The following is a 26,018-nucleotide window of genomic DNA, read 5'->3' as shown; positions in this document are numbered from 1 at the left end:
TAAAATGACAAGTATAAGTTATATATTTGATAAAGGTATTACATATAATACTTTCCTAAGGATTAAAAAATTCTCTTAGATATTTCTACTTTTAACTCATTTCAGTACTCACAATAAAACTGGTGAAAGTGTTCCATTGTTGGTATACCAGGAACAAAGTTGTAGAGGTGAAACTTCAAAGCTTCACTCTTCAGCAAGCTATAAGCCATCTCTGTAAGATTGATTCCAACTATTGCATAAGAATACCTATGTCAGAAACATTACCAGTTATCCCAGCTAGCCAAAATAGCTCATAAAGTAAATTTTAAATTATGCAAGGAATTAGTAAAAAGTAACTTTGATCCATTTCTAACACTGTATTGATTTTACAAAAATTTCTACATATTAATTTTTGTTCTTTAGAGGCTATTGATTTTCTGGATATTATCTAAGATATGAAAACAAAGCTCTGGCCACATGAATATCTAAAACCAAAATCATTTTAAAAAAAATTAGAAAGAGTACTACATACACCCTCATTGATTTCTAAAATATACTGAGTAATCTGATATTTTCTCCTCCATTATCAGGGTATTTATTTTTATGATGTAATAGTGTTATAATGCTTTTTCAAAGATAGGTATCATTGGAATATAAAAATAATGATAAAGCTAATAATATGATGTCAATTTGCATTTCACTTCACAAGTTTCAAAGCTATTTCTCATTTTCTTATTCCCATTTCAAAGCCACTTCCTATTCCTATTTTCAAATCTATCTCTCAGAAAATTTTTATAAGGTCCTTATCTCCATTTTATAGATAAACTATACCTTGTGATAAAAATATATTGAATTACATACAAAATTGGTTTATGATCTCATTTAGCCATAAAATAATATATCATGCAATATTCTTTATGAAGTTCTTATTAACTAGAATAGTCTAATTTTTAAAAATACCCGGAAATACTTTCAATTCAAGAGCTTATGGTTTCTTTAACATATCCAGCTTACCCTAACTTTGGATGATTTGAACGGGAAAGAATCTGATGAGCTTCACTGGTATAATGTTCACTGAAATACCTGAAAAAGTTTAAGAAAAATAATGAAATTAACATGTCATTCAAATTGAAGATATCCAGAAGCAATTTTAAAAGCTACTGTCAAAGTGACAGTCTTACTGCCAAAAGCATCCCAATCTCCATCTCAAGTCACTTCAGTGACTCCGAGATGCTTCTGAATCAAAACTTAATGCTGAGCTATCAGGCCTATCTAGTACAGGACATGGGCCCTTCGCTAGACTTTGAAGTATTTTGACAAATAAATGATTTAACAAGAGACTTTTATCTATTTTAAAAGAAAATCTAGAGTTCTGTTTATTTGTTTGTTCTAAATTTTCTATAAAGTAGTCGTTGTGTACCTGTTAGGACACTTCCTTTCACCTGAGCTCATTCCTTCTGTTGCAACTTGAGTCTATATTGCTTAATGCCACTGTCAATGCAATCAGAAGAAAGTCAATAGCCTTCCTTTTGCACTAAAAAAAAACCACTCCTTGATCAGTGGTATAACTAAAATACTGGCCACAAAACAGAAGTATTAGCAGGTACAACAGAGAAATATATAAAGGTTCATACATACTGTTGGCTTACACTAATGCAACCTCTTCGAGTTCTTAAAGATAGGGACCAAATCTATTCAAACTCTGGATCACCCCATAATGCACTGATACTCATACACATATGATGACTGGCTGGATGTTTATGTAAGGATAAGAAGTAGAAGAAAAAATGGATTTCCATGGTTTATTTAAATTTTAGAAGGCACAGTCATTGACATTTTCATAAAGCATAGAAATTTCTAACTAAATGTCCCTCTGTTTTTCCTTCTGTAAATTAATACTACAGACTTCCATTTTTCTTCATTGGCTCTAATTTTCAACCATTTAAACAGGGATTGTTAACTTAGAAGTTCATGAATGAATGATCATTCATGAATGAAGGGGGATCCATGAATCACTTTAAATTATTCATACATTTTCTGTGTGTACCTTTTCTGGGGAGAGAATATACAAAACTTTCATTTGATTCTCAAAGGGATCTGTAAATCCCCAAACAGAAAAAAGTCCTGTTTTAGTGCAATGCTTTCTTTACATGTTCTAATTTTCTACTTTATCTGGAGGCTGGCTCTAAAATGCCCTTAGTAGACTATTTATATTTCATTTTTTTTGCATGATACTCAATACAGTTCAGTATTATATTAGTATTTCAATAATCAAGCTACTTTTAAAATATTCAATCTGTAACACAGAGAAACTTTAAATTTCCTTGCTGAACTTACCTAGGAAACCCCTATGTAAACAGTATCTAAGGAAAATAAGCATCTATGTAATAAGGAGACCTATTCCTTACAATAATCTGCACTAACTTCCCTTCTTTCCTTCCTTCCTTCTCCTTTCTTCCTTCCTGCCTCCTCTCCCTTCCTACATACATTTTTGGCCTTAGCTTGTATATTTTACCTTTCTGCTTCTATTTCCTCATTTATTCAGATTTTTTCAGTCTCTCTTCAATTCATTTTCTGTAAAATATCCTTTTTATTTTATACCTGCCTGAGCATTCATTTACCTAAAACATCGTTATCTATCAAACTACCAGCTGTCCTTCAAAGCAACAAAATATTTCAAGAGATTTGATGACAAAGGCCAAGAAATTTTTAAAATTCATTACATAAAGGTATTTGAACAGCTTGCCTGCTTCTTGACTGTATCTTTATTTTGATCCTGAAGAGTTATAGCTCCATACACAGGACAACAAATATAATTATGGAGAAATTAGAGCTAATTTTATGTTTTCAAGCATCTCTAGTACATCAATGGCAATCAAATAATTAATATATCTGAATCTTGGTCATTTTTCAAATTAGTAGATACTAGCTCTAAATAGAGTAAAAATATCTGCAAATCATTTAAAGGTCTATCAGAACTCCTTACCACAGTCTTGAATCAAATTCTATTAAATTATTTAAATTTTAAGCTAAATTAAATTATCTTCTGGCAAATGCTGAAAAATCTTGATTTCTGAGGAAATGAACCAAAAGAAAGGTTACTCAGCAAATGTTAAGAAAGGAAACATCAGAAGAACGTGTGTGTGTCTAACTGAGTTTCAGTTATCTGTGTAGTTTACAAGTACCAAGAAAAAAGATGGTCTTTAAACGCTAAAAACAAAAGATCCATGCGTTCTGAACAATAATGAATTTTAAAATATTTCATAATTTTTCCAAGTGAAAACAAACTGCATTTATTCTAATTAAATTCCCCAAATGGAAGTTTCTGTTTATCAAAGTGGAAAACTGACAATCTCATTTTCTGTAATTATTATTATTCAGACAACTGTGTTTTATCTTTGAAAAGTAGATGCATGGAAAACTTTCATGCTCATAGAATTTAGGTATTACAGAAAATGAAATACTTTTGTAACTGGAAAAAATTGTAGATATTGAAGCCCTACTGTTATCTTCTATTTTCCCCCCAAACGGCCTTATCCATATTGACCTAGATATCTTTTCTGAATATTAACATAAATTAGCTCAGTTTCAGGACTAATTTTTCCCAGTAACAATTATCCAAACTTTGTTAATGGTTAGCGTTCCCATTCTAGGCATTTTATAGTCTATAAATCACAATTCAAGGACAGACCCAAACACTAGACTATCTTCATTTGCATATTCATATCCATATTAATCTTCCAGTTTACTTTCTAAAATAGTTTTGGCTATCAATTCTGATTTTAGTTACATATTTTGAGATTTCATACATGTGCCCAAGCATAAATATTAAAGAAGAAAAACAAGAGACAGTTCATATAGGCTCTGAAAAGTCAGGGATTTAAATTACTTGTCACAGATGGCAAAGAAGTGTGAAGAGGCTTTATTATTATCTTATCTGGTTATACCTCCTAAAATGAAGTCAGAGAGCCAAGAGAGAAGAGGCAAGAGGATAAAGAGAGTAAGAAAAGAGTACACACAATTCCTTAAAAGGTAGCAGAAAGGCAGTCAGGAAGAGAAAGAAAGAGGCAAGTATTGGTAAGTAAAGAAATCACACACACGCACGCGTGCGCACACACACACACACAGTATATGGCTTATGTATTCATATTGTTGCCAGCACATTAGTAAATACCTTTAGCACAGCAGTTATTAAAATTCAGAGATAGTATAAAACTAGATTGATTCTTACTAAAATTTAACAAGATTAGAGATTACATGTAATTTCATTTAGAGAATTAAAGAAAGTTTATTTTCACTTACACAAGATTGATTAATCCAAGTACTCCCATGCCTCTGAAGTCTGTTTTGGGATCATCACCCTGGAAACCAATGTCAGCCCACTGCTTGGAGATTCTAGCCTTCAGTTTTTTCGTGGGCATTAGAAGATTCCAAAGCTGTACAAACATGCTTCCATATTACAAATAATAGTGATGCTCTTAATTTACCAAGACATTTTCCTTCTCATAGCTGACATACTGGTAAGTCGAATGCTTTTAATTAAACAACTTTTGTAGACAAATCATAGGCTCAACAAAGACTATATTTAGAGAACTTTTCAATTAGCCTAAAAAATGTAGCATACTTATTCCAATTTAAAAGACTTATACAAAGAACAGTAGACTTTGAAAAGGTAACAAATACACAGAAATCGAAAACAATGAGATGTCTTTACTTACTAAGTAATACATATATACCAGAATTAGTAACTGCTTCCTTGAGAAGAACACAGTGCCAGGCACTTGGCCCTTGCCTCAAACACTATATACTTAAGTAGGCTCTATTCTAATGGCGGGTGATTATCCTTAATCAGAAGGAAAGTAAGTCTGAGGTAGGGAGGGGATCATGGAGAAATAACACTGATAGTATTAAAACCTGTATGATCATTATTTTACAAATTTTCATAGTTTTAAAAGAAAAAGAATATGACTTGGTTGTAAGTAAATATATTCCTTAAGACTGAGGATTTAAGAACAGCTATCAAATATTGGATAGCAACAAACCAATTAGTGCAAAATAAAGTTTAAAAAATGTAATCACTCATTTTCTAAATTCAACACCACAAGTCATCAGACAAAAGAGACTTACAAAAGTTGATAAGAAAGTATGTGAAAACTTGCAAAACAGAAATACTTGCATTTTTTTTTTTTTTCCCATTTCACTACCATTTCAGGCACTGCTGAGTAAAGGACTCCTAATGAAAGGAGTATCCTGTCACCTCAAATGAAATGTGAAGACTTTGCGACCTTACTGTAAGACAGGGTCAGCACTCTGGCCCTGAAGCTAATCCAATCATCACACTGGGTTTTATCTGGTCCCTCCTCTCATTACTCACACATGCACCTGCTCACCTTAGTGTCCCTCCATGAGCTCAGCAAGGGTTTGATTATGCCAAGGATGAGGCCTCAGTGACGTGGTGAGAGACAAGGTAAGACCACTAAAACTCAAAATTCAGCGTGCGTAAATGTCAAATTTCAGGGTTCCAGCCCTGAAGATTCTGATTTCGTAGGCAAAGGTGGAAGCTTGGATTCTGAATATTAAACACCGGTTAACTTTAGTGAAGGTAGCTCTTAGACTGTACTTAAAGAAACACAGATCTCCTTAGCCCCTTACCCTGCTGAGCATGCGTGAGGCTGGGCGATTCACTGCCAGCAACTGGCTCTTCACCTCTGAATGAGATTCATGATGAATCACCAAGATGAAAATTCCCTTGACTCAAATGCTAGGACTTGGGTCTTACCCCTTCTCTAAAGGGAAGGTATTGTGTGGAGAGGGTCTGAAGTTAAGGGAACAATGATGACGAGGAGGCTATAAAGAGCACAAACCTTAGTGAGTGGCAGGCACTATGCTAGCACTTGAAACATAAAAACTCAATCCGCAGCAACAGTCCTTTGAGTAGTTTTATTATCCTCACTGACAAAATCAAGTTTTTATTTTTAATTTTAAAATTAGGTGAAGTGTATATTTATCTCCTCCTGAAAACAAGTTCTGTTGTTTTTAAACTTGTCTCTTACTGTTACTTGAATACTCTCAATGTTTGTTTCTTTCCACAGCACTTTTAGTTTATAACAAAATCCTAACACCAGGTGCCATGTGCTATTTTCCCTAACTATAACCATTTAAAAATATAATTAGAATAGGGGAAGTGGATGGGCAAGCTGATTCAGCTCTATTTCAGAACTGACCTTTCTAAAGCAAATGACTTCATCTCCTCTAGGCCTCAGAACTAACCTCATCCCTACAATAAAGGTACTAGATCGGATGATCTGGAAAGCTTACTCCAGGCCTGATATTCTCAAATTTCAGCATCTCACTGGCCTCATGCATTTTTACTTCAGAAATAAGAAATAGGAAGGTTCTAAGTAAATTTCTTTACTCTCTTAATTTTTAAATCTATTGTGGCAATATTTGGCACATTTCATAAATCCCAAAAGATCTGACATAATAATCTGAAAAGGGACATCTATGTTCATAATTCAAGAGTGAGCTGAAAAAAGGCCTAATTTATGTGAGGATTTACATAAAAAGTAGGGGGAAAAATCTGAAGCTTGTGGACTCATACTTCTCCATTGAAAAGATCTCCCTTTATAAGTTTATAATTTATTTCAGAATTAAAAGCATTAAAATAAAATTTGACTCTATCTCATTGATGCTTATCAAGAAATTATAAAAATAGTTAACTAAAAATCTTTCACCAATATAATAAAATTCTCTGAGAGGCAAAGAAATCAGATGGCTGTGTAAGCCTCCAGATTCTCCACACAGGCCTTACTAGCTCAAGCCTGATTTATTTTCCAGTGTAACTCCAAATACAGAACACCAAAACTTACCTTGAGAAGCAGCTTTTCATGTTGCAGGTTATCAGAATCATATGGTTTTTTTCTCACACTTTCTACATCCAAATAGAGCTGTTTATAACCAGATATCTGTAGTAAGCATGCCTTCATACAGATTTTAAAACTGAAAATGATAAAAGTTATTATTTTAAAAAAATCGTACCTTCTTATCACAATAAAGTAATGCCTTCCATAGCTTGTGGTTCACATGTCTATTTAGAAAGCATTCCCTAGCTTTTGGTTTAATACAATAAGCATCAAGAGCCTCTGTAAACACAAAACATTATACAAAGTATCATGCAAGATGTGATAGAACAGGGCCTACACAGAGGGCAAGACACCTAGGAAAGGCAAACTTCCAAAACTGCAAACTTTGTAAATCCTTGATTCGTTCACTACTTTTCATGTTTTCTCTGGGCAATCTCATGTGTTCCCAAATCTTTATTATGAGACACTACCAGCAGACCTAATTTTCCAAGGGTATAGCAACACACAATGCCATGACAGGTTCTCCCAGTTCTTCCAAACACAACAGCTTACCTTCCCTGAAGAAGCATGCTCTTTCTCAGCTCTAAATCCATTAATGGAATCACTAAGCACTAGTTCCCCAAGCTAGAATGCTCCGAGTTCTGACCTTCCTCTCCATCAACAATACATCAAAAGGTCCCTGAGCCCTTATCCTTTCTAGCTCTGAAATGTCCCTCAAAGCCCTCATCATATATATCCATTTACCCTGGTGTATTTATGGCTTCATCATCTCTTGCCTGAATGACTCAGTTTCCTGACTGTTCTGTCTTTATTCCTTCTACCAGCCTCCCACTTCTTCAAATTTACCCTTCATCTTCCTAAAATACATACCTGACAATGTAGCTTGTTTGCTTAAAATAAAAAAGAATCAGAGGACAACATCTAAATCTCTCAGTGTGGCATGCGAGCCTCCTTGCAATATATCTCTGATCTTGCACTCCACTCACTTCTCCAACCTCTGCTCTGTGCCTATTCAACGCTCCGGCTACAAAGGACTCCCTGTCATTCCCAGATACTCAAGGACTCTGTGTCTTGTTGGCACCTTCCTCTGCACGGAATGTCCTCCCCTACCCATTCAACAAGGTCCAGCTCAAACGTCACCTCTTTTGTGGAATTATCGTCACACTTCTCTCCTGTACCCTCCCCTGTTTCAGCCCAAATAAATTACTCCTTCCTCAATATTTACAAAGAAAATACCAAATGCAGAAAAGATTGCTAAATATTTACTATCTCAATATACTTGTGCTGGGAACACAGAAATGTAATAAGTCAAGTCCTCTTATGGAACTCAGAATTTATTTGGGGAAGAACAAGAGCGAATCAATGACTACAGTACAATGGGTTAAATGTATGATACAGGACCTTCCTGGAGGACAGAGGAACTGAATTTTGAAGGACAAGAAGGACACAGGAGTCATTATTTAAGCTTGGGAAAGTAATGGTAAGTTACCTTCGAGAAGGCAGATGATAAACTGGCAATAGTACTGGACTGGGAACCCAGAGATATAGGTTTTAGTCCTGCTTCCATCACTCACCTCTCTGGACCTCACTTCCTCATCTAGTGAAGTGAAAGGGCTGAATTAGATGATCTCCACAAACCCTTCAGCTCTAACGTTTCACAACTGTGTGAGATCTCCAGCCTCACAGGATGTAAGCATACGATAAATGAGAACACCGTAAGAACACATACCTGGCATCCTTCTCAGGGTTAATATTCTTTTCCTTCATTATATCTACTACACATCTGTCCACTTCACTCTGAACAACAAGTGTCGCTTTCTGTAAGACCTATTTGTGTGAAACAAAGCTGAATGAGAAAAATCCCCTATTGCTGAAAAAGAACAGTATGTTTTGAGGTATTTAGTCAACTTCATAATGCGTGTATTAAAATGCAAAACCAAACGAAACCGAATTTGTTTCAAATTTTCAGTAGGGCTAAAATCATACATACATAAAATAGAAGAGAAGCAGCATGATGTATTAGATGAAGTCTTCCTTAACTGAGAATCAAGAGGTTCTAAGACAATGAGTTCTTAGCAAATAAGCTCCCACCATAGTATGCTTATGAAGCAAATACTTTTTATAAAATTCTAAAATTACATAATATATGTACAAAAATTTTAATGCAGAAGGAAAAAAATTTAAATTTTAAATGCAGAAGAGCAAACAGAAGAAAAGTCAAATAATCTTGTCAATCCTACCACCAGAGATAGCCACTGGTAACAGATGAGCAGATATCCTTCCAGTCTTTTTTTCTATGCATATAAAACAGATTTCTTAAATAATATGTCTTATAAATGTCCACTGGATCCTTCCTCTCAAGAAATAAGCAAGTTCAGGCCTTCTTTACCCTTAAAAGGTTTCTTTAACTCTTATCCCTCTTTAAGCTACTATCAAAATTCCATCTGATATTCCCTATACTCCAGACAAAATAATCTAATCATACTTGGACTTATGCTTCTGCATATCCTGGGCCTTTCTTCTGGAATGATCCTTTTCCCAATCTCTAGACCTATCAATTCTTCCCATTGCTAAGCTAGCTCACATACCAGATCCAGGAAGCTTTCCCTGATTCTATTCAAGTGGAAGTAACCTCTCCTCTCTTGGAATCTGCATAATAATGTACCTGTAACCTTTCTGTGACTCTTATCACTTTCTATAGTATAGTTATTTTTATATATTAAGTGGAAAATTCTCTGAGGACAGAGACTGTATCTAACTCATTTTTTCATATCCTGTATAGAAGAGATAACAGACATATAATTATCGAACGGAGATATTTGACAGATGAAAACCTTAAGAAAGGCAACTGTTTCAGTAAAAGTCATGTACAGCTATTCCATTACTTTTCTTTAAATTGAGGTTAATTTAAATACAATGAAAGGAATGGGTGTTACATATTCAGTTTGACCAGTTTTGACAAATGCACATACCCAAATAATCCACGTCCTTATCAAAATATAGAACATTTCCATCACTGCATAAAGTTCCCTCATGCCCCTTCCCAATCAATCCCTCCCCCAACAAGCACCCACTGTTCTGCTTTCTATCACCATAACTTTGTGGTGTGCATATAAATGGAATCATAAAGTATGTACTCTTCTGTGTCTGCCTTCTTTTGCTCAACATAACGTTTCTAGAATTCATCCACATTCTTGCTTTCATCAGTAATTTGTTCCTTCCAATTGTTGAGTAGTATTCCATTGTATGAATACACCTCAATTTGCTTACTCATTCTCCCGGTGATGGGTATTTGCATTGCTTCCAATTTTAGACTACTATGAATATTTTTTGTCTTTGTGAAGTGACTATTCGAGGCTCTTGTCCTTTTAAAAATTGTGTTGTCTTTTTATTACTGAGTTCTAAAAGTTCTTTGCGAGATATAAGTCCCTAATCAGATATATGTGCTGCAAATATTTTGTCTTGCCAATTCATTTCTTAAAGGTGTCTCTGATAAGTAGTTTTTATTTTGATGCAGTCCAATTTTTCTATTTTTTATTTAAATGGTAACGCTGTGTCTTCTCTAAAAGACATTTTTGCTTAACCCATGGTAGATGTATATTCTCCTATGCTATCTTTGAGAAGCCTTAAAGTTTTGGTTTAAACATAGGTCTAAAGTCCATATCAAATTAATTTTCACGTGTAGAGGGAGATAGGAGCCTCCCCTCCCCCAATTTGGATATCCAGTTGTTCCAGCACTCTTTATTGGTTTTCCAATGCTTGCCTGTCCTCACTGAATTGCTTTAGCATCCTTGTTAAAAATTATATATGGTCTATTTCTGTTCTCTCATCTGTTATATTTATCTATTTGCCTAGAAAGTCCTGAAGTCAGTATAAATCTTCTTTGTTCTTTTAGAAGATTATTTGGGCTATACTAGTTTCCTTAAAATTCTGTATAAACTTTAAATGAGCTTGCCACTCCCTTCAAAAATAGCTTGCTGGGATTTTGACTGGAATTGCATTGAATCCATAGGTCGCTGTGGGGATCAGCATCTTAAGAATACTGACTCTCCCAAGTGATGAACACAGTGTATCTTTCCATTTTAAGTTTTCTCAGGAAAAGGAGTTGTAATGCAGACGTCTCGCATAGCTTTCGTTACATTTATCCCTGAGTATTTTACGTTTCTGGATGCTACTGTAAGTGGAACTGTTTTTTTTTGTTTTCCAAAAGTTTGCTCTTAACATACGGGGACATACTGTGTCCTACGACATTGCTAAATTCATTTATCAATAATGCTGGTAATTTTTATAGATTTCTTAGGATTTTCTATACTCACAAACTATGTCATCTGTTAATAAAGACAGTTTATTTCTTTCTTTTCAATCATTATGTCTTACATTTCTTTTCCTTCCCTTACTACACTGCCTAGGACCTTTAGCACAATGCCGAATAAAAGGAGAGTAAACATCCTTGCCTTGTTCCGAACTGAGTGTGGAGAGCATTCAATATTTCAGTGGTGTATACCTGTCATGCTAGCTGCAGGGTTTTCATAGATGGCCTTTAATAGGAGGAGGAAGTTCCTTTTACTCCTAGTTAGTTGAGTGTTTTTGACCATGAATGGGTATTGAGTTCTGCCAAAACAGTTTTTCAGTATCTACTCAAATGATCTTATTTTTCTAATTTACTTTGTTAATGTGGTAAGTTACACTCATTGATTTTGAAAATGTAGTCATGACATATTTTTTTTTATATATTACTGGGATCAATTTGCTAATGAAGAATTTTTATATCTATATTCAGGAAGGATATTGATTTGTAATTTTCATTTATTACAGTGTCCTTGTCTGGTTTTAATATCAGGATTATACTGGCCTCATAAAATGTGTTTCTTTCTACTCGATTTTCTAGGAGCTTATATAATAGCAGTATTATTTTTTCTTCTTAAATGTTTGATAAGAGTTCACTAGTGAAGCTAATATTGGAAGATTTTTTTGTGCAAAATGTTTAAATTACAGATTCCATTTATTAGGTATATGGCTATTTCAATTATTTCTTTGTGTTAGTTTTGCTAAACTGTGTTTTTCAAGCACTTTGTCTTTCATCTAAGCTATAGACTTCATTGGCATCAAGTTGTCCATAGCACCTCCTTATACTTAAGTGACTACAGGCTGTGGTGATGCCCCCTCTATCATTCCTGATATGGGCAATTTGGGTTTTCTCTCTTTCTTGATCAGTGTTGCTAGAGGGCTATTAATATTACTAATTTTTTCAAAGAATCAACTTTTGAGCTTGGTGATATTTCCTATTTTTATCTGTTTACTATTTTGTTAATTTTTTCTTATTTTCATTATATCCTTTCTTTTATTTACTTTGGGTTTAATTTTCTCTCTTCTAGTTTCTTAAGGTATAAGCATAGCTCACTGATTTCAGGCCTTTAAACACTGCTTTGGGTGTACTCCACAAATTCTGATATGTTGTGTTTTCATTACCATTCACTTCAATTCTCTTTTTAAATCTCCCTTGTGAGTACTTCTGTGATCCATGGGTTACTCAGATTCTTAATTTCCAGATATTTGGGGATTTTCTAGATGTTATATTTTACTTATTTCTTTTATTTAAATTAATTAATTTATTTTTTTGGCTGTGTTGGGTCTTCGTTGCTGCTCATGGGCTTTCTCTAGTTGCAGCGAGCGGGGGCTACTCTTCGTTGTGGTGCATGGGCTTCTCGTTGCAGTGGCTTCTCTTGTTGCATAGCACAGACTCTAGGTGCATGGGATTCAGTAGTTGTGGCATGTGGGCTCCAGTGGTTGTGGCACGTGGGCTCAGTAGTTGTGGCACACAGGCTTAGCTGCTCCGTGGCATGTGAGATCTTCCCAGACCAGGGACCGAACCTGTGTCGCCTGCATTGGTGGGCGGATTCTTAACCACTGCACCACCAAGGAACTCCCCTTATTTCTAACTTAATGCTGTTGGAGACAGAAAACATACTCTGTATGCATTCAGTCCTCTGAAACTTACTGAGACTTAAAAGGCCCAGTATATGATATATCTATATGACTGTTCCATGTGTACTTGGGAATATGTATTTTGCACTTGTTGGGTGTAGCACTCTATAAATGCCAATTAGGTCAAGATGGTTAATCGTATTGTTCAAATTGTATAGAGCCTTCTGAATTTTTTCTTCTTGTTGTACTATCATTTATTGAGAGAATGCAGTAAAGTTTCCAGCTACAATTGTGGGTTCATATATTTCTCCATCTAGCTGTGTCTATTTTGGCTTCAAGTATTTGGCAGCTTTGTTAGTAAATGTATACACGTTTAATACTGTTATGTTTTCTTGATAAATTAGCCCTTTTATAATTACCAAAAAAAAAAAGATTTAGTCTCCAGTAACACTCCAGGTTTATATTTTCTAAAAGAAAGCCACAAAAGCTTTTTTATGCTTACTGTTTGCAAGGTATACGCTTTTACTTTCTATTTGTTTGTGACTTTATGTTTAGAGTATGCTTCTTGAAATAACATTCAGTTTGTTGGGTCTTGATTTTTTATCCATCTGTCAATCTCTGGCTTATTTCTCTAACCTTTTGGTAGGTCTTCGGTTCCTAATCAAAAACAAAATAACAGCTGGATGGAGGAGAAATGTAACCCATTACATTTTCTAAGTTCTCATGTATCCCAACATTATCTAAGCTCTCATGGAGCTCATGAAGGTTTACTCAATACTGGAATATACAGGACTTAAAGAATTTCTTAAGTCAGCAACTCTAAAACTTTCTCTTTCAACCTAAAACTACGTATATCCAAAGACCCTTTTCCCAATGATGTTTACTTTAGAGCTAAAGAAAAAGTAGCGGTGATACTAAACAACAAGAAAGCAACATATACAAATCACTTACCATATATTTTGTAAGAAAATAATATATGCTTATGCATATGATTTTATTACAAAATAACATTCAATAAACATAAAAGTAATCTAGTCTTTTTTATTACACCTACCTTGATGGTAAGTTACAAATTATATGACTAGCCAAATTATATTTATAGCCAACAAACATCAACAGTGAGTTTCACCATGCAAGCAAATCTGGGGAAATTATATATACATTTGTGTTAGTGTAACCACAGAGTGTGAATGTTTCATTTTTGAACCACAATGCCTATGTGGTTATATACTTAAAGGTTAGGTACTTAAAGTCTAATTTTGGAAAATTAGAGACCAAAAAATATGCAAATGTGCATTACTATACCATCAATGCACAGACAAGTAAACTGATGCTATAAAACTAATTTATCATTCAATAGCTAGAATGTTATCATTACTATTTAAGAGCTAAGACAGCAGCTCTAACCAAACAACAGCCAATCAAAAACACGATTAGACTGACAAAGTGTTCTTTCCCTAAATTTCAAATTTTTCAAATACCCATATATGCATAAGTACAGTGGAGCTCTGCAACATTACCATGCATTGAATAGCAGCCAGACCTCTTAGCAGAATACTGAACTAGACTCAAGTTCTAAAAAGGTTTTCATTTTCATTTATAAATCCCAAAGTTTTAGTAATCCTTAATATATAATTGATAACTGGTTGGTCCTAATCTAAAATACAAGCAAATGAGACTCAATTTTTAAGGAGGAAAGAAAGAATTTCCACTACAGAACAGTTCACAACCCAATAGGACCACACTATCACTGCTTTAGGGAACTGGCCTTAATAGATTAAAATCACTTTTATTCACAGCAATCATTGGTAATGTTAAGTATTTAAATAACTAAGAGGTTTTCATGCATATTTTAAACTTCTAAAAATTTTGTAGTGTATGTTGGTTTAATCCCATCATCACTAACATAATATTAGTGATACCTATCAGGTACGGGGTATTCTCTTAGGCTGCTTTCATAATAATAATATTTCTAATCCTGAAACAACCATGTGGATATTAATACCTCCTTTTACAATGAGAAAATGAGTAACTTGCACAAACAACTAGGAAGTGATACAATCAGAATCTGAACTCAGATTTTTTTCATAGGAATATAAAAGTAGAGCGGGTTAATAGAAATATCACAATCAGAATTCAATTTTACTCTACAAAGTAAATGAAATATACAAATGAGACACAATACACACCATAAATTGTATATTTAAACTGATGAGACTTCCTCCATTAGCTTATTGACAAGTTTACCTTAGATTTAAAACTGCAAGAAAGCAAAGCTCCTGTGATTTAATTCAGTAAGTATTTAACTACCCATTTGTTGACTATTCCTTTTTAGTATGCCCTCCAAAACACAATTAGCAATTTATATTGTTAAATAATAAAATTATAAGAATACAATTTTAATGTTTACTTTTCAAGTGAACTTTGCCAGTAAATGAGATAAAAGAATGAACATTTAATTTTCTTTAACTTGTAACCACTACCTTAAAGCCTCCAAACACTTCAGCCCACATTTACCTCTTCCGTCTCTAAATGCCTGTTTTTAATTACATTAGATTTCAGTCTTTTTTTTTTTTTTTATATCCCAAAGACCCTGGTGGAATGTTGAACATATGGCAATCATTCAAATCTTCGCTCAAGGATTTGACCAAGGCACTAGAGTTCTTAAAAAGTATCATCTTGTGTGCAGTCCCACTTAAGTTTGGGGTAATTTTACCACATATAAAATCCCATTAGTAAATTTTACAACCAAAAATGTCATTACAATCCATTTTGGTAATGATGGTTACACAGATAGATGTGAAAGTGAGTTACCAGTTCCAGAACCCCTCCAGAGGTTCATCTACAATTTATGATATTGCTACTTTGTGAAATTGCATCCTAAGTTTCAATTAATGGAACTATACGGGTGGATAGGTATAAACAAATTTTTAGAACAAGCAACTTGTTAACTTTCTAGATCCCTACAGTCTCATTTAAAAAAAAAGAAAATTAATCACTTTATAGTATTCTAAACAAAGGGGTAGGACTCTAGACTCTTCTCCCCTCCCCGGTATTCATTCACGTATATGAGTTATTCCCATATTGACCACTCATAAATAAAAGACTAACTAAATCAGTAAAGCACCTATTTTATAGGTCACTCTCCAAAAGTTAACAGATATGCTTGCAATATTCAGCAGTGCCCATTTTCTTTCCAGCATGAATCAGTAACTCATATCAATATCACTAGACAGTAGCAAATCAACAATTTTTGACCCTATATTCTCGATCCACATTGTACATCATGACCAAATACAAACATATATACGGATATCTAAAACAGATATAGATGCACACACAGATAACTAAAAGTAAATTTTCATGAAACCATATTTAACCTTACTACAACCACTGTTTTCTAATTATTTTCTATTCCATTCCTTTTGTTGTTGTTGTTTAATGTTGGCTGTGATCTACCACGGGATTTCAAACAATGGTCTACATGTTCCATACTCTAACTTTGCCACACCAAATAATCTATATATATAGAAAAAAAATTGCGAAACACTATAGGGAAGCATATGTAGACTATATTATTGGTCCCTGTTTTTCACTCCTGTGTAATTGAATTATATACCCACATGCCTAACATGGCCTCATGGTGGGCATAATGTATTTTTCCACCCCTTGACTTGGGCTTGGCCATGTAACTTACTTTAAGGATATTAATGGACATGACACAAGAAAACTTAAAATACGTCTCTGTGACAGGACGTTCAATGATCAACTGTGAGAAGAATATTTCCCAGGTACCTTTTCAACCTAGGTCCCACAATAAGACAACTGCAACAGACCTGAACTTGGCACCAGCTTGAAGAAAAGCCTTTCCAGTTGGCCCACAGACACATGAGCAAGAAATAAATAATGCATTTACTTATAATGCATTTATATAATAAACCTATGCCCAGAGATTTTATAAGTTTGTTACACAGCAGCAGCTGACTAATAAACAGTATGAGGTATGACTTATTTTGGATCAAAATGTACATGACCCAGATTTTCTATAACTATCCAAACCTATCCTAAGGGCACAGTCTATGAGAAAGTTTTCCCCCTAAGACCCTGCTTTCCCAAAAGCTATCAAGTTTTGAGGTAAAATAAACAAGCAAAACCTCAGAACAGAAAAAATTATTCAAATACCTTCTTTGTGCACGAGTAGTGCACACAAACATACACACACACAGAGAAAAAAGGTTTTAAAAAATAGAATATTTCTTCTAAGGTGGGAAAATTTCACTCAATACTCTTTACAGCAAAGACTCTTCTAGTAGGACATTAAAAATAATTCACTCTAAAATTGAGGCATTCTTTTAAAGAAAAAGTATCTCCAAGTTAAGTTGTCTAGAATTATCACCTTGATATGATCCTACCTTATTCTTGGAGTATGTCAAGGAATTTTCTAAAATGAAAAAAAAAAAAAAAAGAATATTATTACTTAAATGCTGTTTGTGAATTACTCCGCACACAAATAGTATAAATATCAAGCCAGTAATAAATTACTTTAATAGTTCCAGAAGATATAATTTCTACATGAATAACATAGCAAACATTTAAAAATTTTATCCTTACAGTATGATTCCAAAATTCTCAACCCAACACACATACCAGAGCCAAAGAGGTTAAGACCAACCTAATTTCCCCAGAATCATCTGTTTCTGTGCGGACCCCCAAGTGTCTACTAACTGCTGCAAATTCATCCACAGCTGCCTCAGAATAGCTTGGGTTCCAGAAACTCATCTTAAGAATACAGTGAGACTCATCTTAAGAATACAGTGCGAGTGCTCTAAACTACCTTTTCATGTGTTAGCCTTATGAAGTAAGCGTTTAGATTTGAAGAGCTAGCAAACAAAACATACAACAAAGGGGCAAAAAGGAAGACTTTAGATTATCTGGACAACCATTCTCTAACCAGACGAAAAGCAAAACAGCTTTTTCGTTCTTGCTTTCTGCTTCAAGAATCACAAGAACGTTTTTTACTGGTCTATTTACAAATTTTTCTGGCAAATAGTAAACAGTCTCCTTTTCTCAGCAATTTGAAAACTTCAAGAAAAATGTTCTTGCTGCAAAATAAAGTCTTAAAATGTTCTTCCCCCATAATATAAAAAACCAATCAATACTACTAAGAGTTCTTATCAAGAGGTACTTTGCTCTTCTCAGAGCAGTCAAAAGGGCAAATCAAAAGAGCAGGCAATAATTTAAGTCAGCTACAAAGTTGTGAAAAATCTAGGGAAGTAATTAAACTTCAATCATCTAGCTGCCCTGAGGCTCACTCTCTCCTTACTCTGCCATTCTTCCCCTGTTGTCTTGGCTACTAACACCCACTCCTCAAATCTTACAGGGGTGGATTTCTTGGTTGAAGCACACTTGTTCAACACAAAAGACGTTGTGGTTAAGTCATGATTTTCCATCTGACACAGTGAACATGAATTGCAGCCCATCCCTGGTCTGCCTCACTCTGGCCAAAGAGAAATGACCTCGATCGTATTTCTCACTCATCTGCGTTCTAATTTAAAGCCATATTTTCAAGTAAGTATTGAAAGCTGATCAATTTTAGAAGGTACTAGAGCAGCACTGTTCAATAGAAATATAATGCAAGCCCAAATGCAAACCACACATGTACCTTAACATTTTCTAGTAGCCATATTAGAGTAAAAGAAACAGATAAAAGTAATGTTAATATATTTTAACCCAATAGATCCAAAATATTATCATTTCTACAATGAATATAAACAATTATTAATGAGATACCTTTACATTCATATAAAGCCTTTGAAATCCAGAGTATATTTTCTAGTTCTGCACATTCAATTCAGACTAATCATATTTCAAGTGTTCAATAGCCACATGTGGCTATTGGCTACAGTATGGGACAGTGCAGATTTTTAATCTAATAATCTTTCCTAGGGATCACTAGATGCCTGTTATTATTCTTTCATGAACTGCATAAGAGATTAAAAGATTGAAGGATGCTGAATATAAAAATGGATCTCCTTCACTGAAGTGAAAATTTCAAAGGGCTTATAGAATAGAGATTTTTCTCTAGAAAGTAGGCTGCAACCATAATCTAAGATAAAACTGATGAATTTCAGGAGCCAGAGAAGGTAATTCTTTGCACAGATGCAGAATTAAATAATAGTTTATTTTTCTATAGAATCAGTTTTAGCGCTGGAAGGATTCAAAGTGAGATTTCAAAGATCATGAAACTGAGATTAAGTGACTTGATCGTGATACGCAAGCGCTATTGTCACTATCGGTACTGAGAAAAATATTCATGCAGAGTTAAATTTTTATTCGTTTTTAATTACCCTTTTCCGAAAAACATTACCTATCCTGTGTGTCCTTTGTGCACCTACATAGGTATCAAAAATTCGCTGCAATTCACATTTTCCAGTCATCTGTCGTAAGAGCCATTTCATCCAAAATCGAAAGAAGTGCCCATAGAAGAACTCCCACAAAGAAATAAACATTTTTTCCTGGAGAAGGAAATATATGACAGGTTTAACGGCCTTAAATTGGATTTAGAAAAAGAGAAAAAATTAGTTTACCCAACTCATCAAATCCCAAATTGTATTAATAGATATAATGTTGTTCCATTGTGTCTATTTTGTAGTAGTGTTTAGGCATCTAAGAAAACAATGCCAGGTGTAATATATACCACTTAGATTAACTAAATGATGCTGGCCAAATGGTTAATTTATCATTTTAAACAATTAACTGTAAAAATCAAACTACTTACTTAGATTCAAGCTCTCAGTTCACTATTTAATTTCTTATTCTTTGAGAACAGGGCTCAACAGTTCAAGAACAAAAGGACCCCACCTAAAGCAACAATTAAATCAAATATACCATATATCAGAATTGTCTGTATAAGGAATGTCTTCTTAACCCCTGTGGATAATCTCAGTTACAGCTGTCCCCCAGTCAGGTGATGGCAGCAAATAAAAACACTACATATGGCTTACAAATGAAGTACACAAACTGAACACGGAGTAGATCACACCCTGGCTAATTGTTGATTTTCCATTCAACAGGTGAAGGGCAGAAATACTAAGAAGAGTAATAGACTACACCCTCGATAAAACTGAATCTTTATGCCATAAGAAAAATCTTCGGCTCCTAAATGAAGCGGGGTCGGGGAAATGAAAGTCAGGAGGAGTTACTTAAAAACAAAAATGCTCATCTCTTTCCTGCCTTAAACATTCCCACAGATAGATCATCTCCCGAGGGACTGTCAAATTCGAGATCCCCGCAGGTCAGTGCAGAATCAGTGCACAGAGACGGGCTGAACTGTGATTTAAAAAGGAATCCATCTGGTCCGCGCTCATCAGGACAAAAGAAGCCGAACTGCCAAGCGGAGGGACCGCCAGCCTCACGGCGCCTGAGCTCCCCAGCCCTCGGGGAGCCGCTGCGCCGCCGAGCCCCCCTCCCGGAGCCTGGCTGAGCCCAGCTCGCGCCCTGCCCGCGAGTGGGAGGGAACCGCTCGCACAAAGCCCCGCCGGCCCGGCAGCCCCGCGGGACTTTCTGTAGGACACCGCGGGGCTCGCGCGCCTTCAGCGCAGCCGCACCCAAGCTGCACCAGGCGAGAGGAAAAGAAACAGCAGCCACCTCACGGGAACGGGAAGAACTAGGAGGAGCAGGAGCTGCCTCGGTTTCCCCGACTGCAAACTGCCGGCAACGGAAACGACGCTACTCGCGGTACGCTCCCTGCAAACACCGCGACCCGGAAGTCGGGGAGCGAAGCGGCGGGAACGCCTTCCCCGGCACACTGCCCGGCCCCGCCCCGCCGCCCTCTCCGATTGGCCCGAGCTCCACCAATCGCTATCTCTGAAAGGATGTCGAGCTGGGCTGCCCCGCCGCGCGTGCTCGGATTCTAGGGACGCCCGACGGTTTCCCTGGCAACCACTACCTTGAGGCACGCCCCGCGCCAAAGATCGGTCTTTGGCGGAGCGGCTCCGTAGATTTTTCTCGCCTTAAATTTCAGGTCTTTTGCGCAAGCTGAAACGGTGTACTACTCCTAGATTCCAAGCACGGGAGAAGCGATGTGCTTTGTGTAACTATCATACCGCCAAGGTTACAAAAGCGCTTTCACCTGCATTTAATCTTAATTCTGTGAAGTAATTAGTAACAGTCCCACTTTATGGATGAGGAAACAGAATTTATGTTGAATGACTTGCCCATGGCTACTACGTGGCAGATACGGAGAGCCCTGTACGTTGAGTAAAGAAGTTTAGACTTTGTCCTGTAATGATAAACATCTAATAGTACATGGAACATTTATTCCTTAGCTGGTTTTTTCTTGAAAAAGTAACTTATGCACATGATTTTTTAAAAAAAATCCAACCTCAAACAGTACATTCATTAATTCAAGTATCTGTTGATTGGCCGTTGATGCACCAGGCAGTGTTCTAAGAGGGAGTCATACATTAAATAAATGCAAATATTTAGTATGTCAAGTGGTACTAAAGGGGTATTAGGGAAGGGAGGGAGAGTTTCTACATACAGTGTAGACAGGGGAGTCTCCGTGTTAAGGTGACATTTGACCAGTGTTCGGAATGAAGTAAGGGAGTGAGAGTATCTGGAGGAAGAGTATTCCAGACACTAGAAAGGCAAGTGCAAAGACATACTTCATAAGGTGGAGGAATAGCAAGAAGGGCAGTAGGCCTGGAGGAGAAAGAACAAGGGGAGAGTAAAATACAAGTACAAAGGACAATTTACACTGAAAAATAACTTCCACCCACCCATGCACAACTCCTGGTCCCTCAGCCCCGTTTCTCGAAAGCAACTAGTATTAGTTGCTTGTTTGTACCTTCAGGGACATTCTATGCAAATATATATATATACCCCCTCCATCCCCTTGTTAGCACAAACTGAAGAAGCAGTACACACTTTTCCACACCTCAACCAACATTTTTTTAAAAGGTGCTAATTGTAAAACGCTAGACATGTGAAGGGTGCGTAAGCCATCATCCCTGTCCCACAGAAGCAACTAACTTGGTAATGAAATCTGGACATATACTATAATAATAAAACAGACTCGGATCTTGAAAGGAACTTAAAGATCATCTCAATGAATATTTTTTGTTGTACATAAAAAGATTCAGAAAGGCAAATTACACAGCCAAATTGGCAAATTAAGAACTAGAAACAAACCTATATTTCAGGTGTCTATTATTACACAAAACCTTCATAGAATAGAAAGTGAGATAATTCTGTAGTACAATTATAAAATCCTTTTACCTTTTCAATGTGCTACACTGACAGCTGGGGGGGGGTGGTGCAGAGAGGAACCCTTCTGCTGGTCTCCATGCTGCCTGTTGGCCCACTTCTATCCGTGTTTCTCTCCAAGAGAGGAGAATGCTCACCTGTTTGGTCAGAACCTGAGAAGTTGGTTGAACTGCATTTACTGGAAGCAGGATCACTGTCTATTAAAATGCCATGTGCATATGATTTCCTCTCCTCTCTTCCACGAATTCATTTGCATATAACTAGCAGATACAATAAACCAGTCCTGTGCCTCAGGGAAGATTGGCCTTCTATCTTTCTCATTTTATTGGCTTTCTTCTTTGTGGCTGGCTAAATGGTGGTTAGATCCTAAGATTAGAATTCTGGCTTCAAGGAAAAAGTGGGACCTACTTAGGTCTCTGAACTAAATTGTGTGCTTCTACCAGGCCTTATCAGTTACACCTACATGGAAGAAAGAGGCTATGGTGTAATGGAGTTTAGTTATATTTTTATGTAGTACTGAGGAATCTCTGCTTTTCTTGGATTCTCAGACTAAACAACAAAGGCTCTGTTGATTTTAGAAACTGCTTAATGGAAAGAGTTGTTTGGTATGACTGTTAATCAACAATTTGTTACAGTGTTTGGGGTTTGATCCATGGAGGACCCAAGTAAAATATCAAGCCCTCTTTTGGAGTGTGTGAAGTCTGGAATGCAGCGAGTTTATACTGAGAAGGAAAACTGTATACTCCTTTCACTAACAGTGAAATGGATTACTTCTGCGGAAGCATTAAAAATGTTATGGGCAGTGGCAACCCTGACTGGTTTTATGATGATTTGTGTTGCACTTTCCTGAAACTAAGTTAGACACTGTGCTTAGGGGGAACCCCTCGTGTATGGATTCCCCATATAATTTTTTTTAATGGAAGGACAAGGAAATACACAGAATGCCAAGGCAAATTTGTTCTCACAGCTACTAGTAATGTGGTTTACCAATGAAAAGAAAATTTAAGCTATGCAAAATTAAGCTAATGGGCTGGTGGGAAGATATTAACCAGAACAAAGGAAATAACCATTGAATCAGGTAGAACTATTTATATGATTGTTTTTAAAAAACAAAGGGTGAGGGGGAGTAAAGAAGCAAGAATTTTGACAGATTCCCTACAGAGGGTTTGGTGGCACATAAACAATAGTTGGGAGCAGGGAAAACTATTCAGGCTCCTGTGTCGGCCTCACCTAAGTTAATCTATCAGATCTGTTCCAATTATCCCAGCCTGGATGAGTTTAGGGCTAAGGATGCTGAAATAGGGTAATAAGGTGGATTTAGCACAGGGGAGTTATTTAAATTCATCATTAGGGTTGTGGTAGAAAAGGACAACTAACTTGAGGGTCAAGAAATCGTCAATTGACCCGTTAGGAGGTCCAAGATTGTATGATATAGTTTATGTTGAGCGGCAGAGGACAGTGGAAAACCTCTGGGGGATTATCTAACGATGATGCAAAATGTACCATAATATCATCAGGGGGATGGAAGGGCAATATTAAGGTATGAAAATTGAAGTTTGGAGCAAATGAAAATGTTATGGTAGGCAGCACCAGAATCATGAAGAAGCTGAAGCTGGAGAAATAAGAAAGTAGGAATTACCCAGTGCCTCCTTCTATCTGAATCTGTAATTACAGTGGATGTGATGAAGTTCCTTGTCACTACCAGCTTAAAGCCAAATATCTTTTAAGAGACAGAGAAGTCTGCCCTTTATGGATTTTTAATTAGACACGCAAAATGGGAGCCCTGAAAATTGCTCAGACCTTCCTTTGGAGTAAATATCAGGCAGTGTCAGATTGGGGAAGGACACAGGAAATCTCACCTCGCATTAGGAAACAATGGGAGCAGAATCTCCACTAATGCTTTCTATTAATCCTCTGTGGCCCAGGAGAAAAGACCCATGGGAGTAAGTGTTAGCCATCATGATTTGAACAAGGTAGTTACCATGACTTAAATTAGTGTCTGTTCTGCCAAGCACTGTAGAAACTGCCTAAGACGTTCAACAAGCTAACGTTCAACAAGCTAAACAAGCTGCTTTTGTGATAGATTCACCTATGCTACCTTCTTCTTTTTTTAAAATTTACTTAACTATAGTTGATTTACAATATGGTGTTAGTTTCAGGTGTACAGCTTCAGAGTCTTTTCCATTATAGGTTATTATTCAATATGGTTCCATGGGCTATACAGTAAATCCTTGTTGTTTATCTATTTTATATATAGTGGTATGTATCTATTAATCCCTGACTCCTCATTTATTCCCCCTCCCCTTTTCCCTTTGGTAAACATAAATTTGTCTTCTATGTCTGTGAGTTTGTTTCTGTTTTGCAACTAAGTTGATTTGTATTTTTTTTTTAGATTCCACATATAAGTGATATCATATGATATTTGTCTTTCTCTGTCTGATTTACTTCACTTAGTGTGATCATCTCTAGGTCCATCCATGTTGCTGCAGATGGCATTAGTTCATTCTTTTTTATGGCTGAGTCATATTCCATTGTCTATATGTGCCATATCTTCTTTATCCATTCATCTGTCATTGGACATTAGGTTACTTCCATGTCTTGATAATTGTAAATAGTGCTGCTATGAACATTGGGGTGCGTGTAACTTTTTTTTCCTGACTTTTCTGGATATATGTCCAGGAGTGGAATTGCTGGATCATATGGTACTATTTTTAGTTTTTTAAGGTACTTCCAGACTGTTTTGCATAGTGGCTGCACCAATTAACATTTCCACCAACAGTGTGGGAGGGTTCCCTTTTCAGCTATGCTATCTTCTTGATCTCACTCTCAGAGTGAGATTGGTTTGCTTGTGCATGAGAAGGAATGTGTAATATATTTATGGTCCTTCTCCAAGGACATCTGACCTCTCCAGCTCACTGCTACAATTTGGTGAGAGTGGACTTAGACATGATCACCATCAAAATTAATTCATTATACTGATTACCTTATGATCATTCCCCACCTTGGAAGGAGAAACTCAGGAGATTTGAGAGCTGTCATGGCACGTATGACTAGCTGAATCAATCTAGTTAAGATTTAAAGCTTATTTTTTAGGCCTCCTTCCCATTTAGGTCACCACAGAGCATTGAGTAGAGTTCCCTGTGCTATAGAGTAGGTTCCCATTAGTTACCTATTTTATACATAGTAGTGTATATATGAAGGGATATCTGTATACGTATAACTGATTCACTATGCTGTACAGCACGAACTAACACAACATTGTAAAGCAATTATACTCCAATAAAAATTAATAAAAAAATAGGACACACACACATTGGTAAGCAAAACAATGCTTGGAAAATAAAGAAGATGGTAGATTAAATAAAAAAGATTTAGAGCTTAGTGAAATCAGTGAAATTTCTAAAAATAACTTTGGGCCACCAGAGGTGTTTTATAAATGGTAAACAATAAATTACTCTCCCTCCAGGACTCTGTCAATAAAAAGGAGACACAACACCTTACAGGAATATTTGTCAAGCTATGAAAAATATGTAATGGGTAGTGGCCCAAGGACGCTGCTGAGACCCTACGATTCTCACACATTCATACATAATTTTACAAGTTTCTGACACCACAATACATGCAAATTGGAGGCTTTGAATGAAATATAACACTGCCACCTCGTGGCGACCACTGGGATTTTGGGACTCAAAAGGTTCCTGATGAGAGGCGAAGTCAAGATGGCTGTGTGGAAAGACATGGAGTTAGCATCTCCCCACAACTAGGGTGGCTGATGGCCGCTGGTGGGAGACTCTGAAGCCCAAGGAGAGGGGAGGAACCCCAAAGTGAACCGGCGGCTTGCGGGACCTTGGTTCACGAACCCAGGGTCGGGCCGAAGATCCTGCGGTGGGAGCTCTGAGTCCAAACCACTGGATTAACAGAGAACCTCAGACCCCAGGGAATATTCATTGGAGTGAGGTCTCACAGAGTTCCTCATCTCAGCAC

The 26,018-nt window shown here is 36.3% G+C and overlaps 1 protein-coding gene across 5 annotated transcripts in view; it reads right to left on the bottom strand.

Annotated features, from left to right (window-relative positions):
• The window catches only part of ELMOD2 (ELMO domain containing 2), a 28,327-nt gene extending 7,587 nt beyond the window's left edge, over positions 1-20,740 (bottom strand). Inside the window, exons 1-9 of one of the 5 annotated variants that reach the window (XM_082463468.1) lie at positions 20,415-20,545; positions 19,546-19,628; positions 19,135-19,282; positions 17,180-17,208; positions 8,572-8,669; positions 6,849-6,978; positions 4,282-4,415; positions 994-1,062; positions 113-246 (exon numbers count right to left, since the gene is read on the bottom strand). In XM_082463468.1, the coding sequence (XP_082319594.1) occupies positions 113-246; positions 994-1,062; positions 4,282-4,415; positions 6,849-6,978; positions 8,572-8,669; positions 17,180-17,208; positions 19,135-19,276 (736 nt within the window). In that variant the 5' untranslated portion in view covers positions 19,277-19,282; positions 19,546-19,628; positions 20,415-20,545. Of the gene's footprint in view, positions 1-112; positions 247-993; positions 1,063-4,281; positions 4,416-6,848; positions 6,979-8,571; positions 8,670-17,179; positions 17,209-19,134; positions 19,283-19,545; positions 19,629-20,374 lie in introns of those variants that run through there. The other 4 variants (XM_082463471.1, XM_082463470.1, XM_082463467.1 and 1 more) reach the window with 4 other exon arrangements.
• Between the last annotated feature and the right edge of the window lie 5,278 nt (positions 20,741-26,018).

Source organism: Balaenoptera physalus, assembly GCF_965194825.1.
Source record: "Balaenoptera physalus genome assembly, chromosome: 5".
In the NCBI taxonomy this organism is placed as follows: Eukaryota; Metazoa; Chordata; class Mammalia; order Artiodactyla; family Balaenopteridae; genus Balaenoptera; species Balaenoptera physalus.
This window is presented reverse-complemented; position numbering and strand designations above follow the sequence as displayed.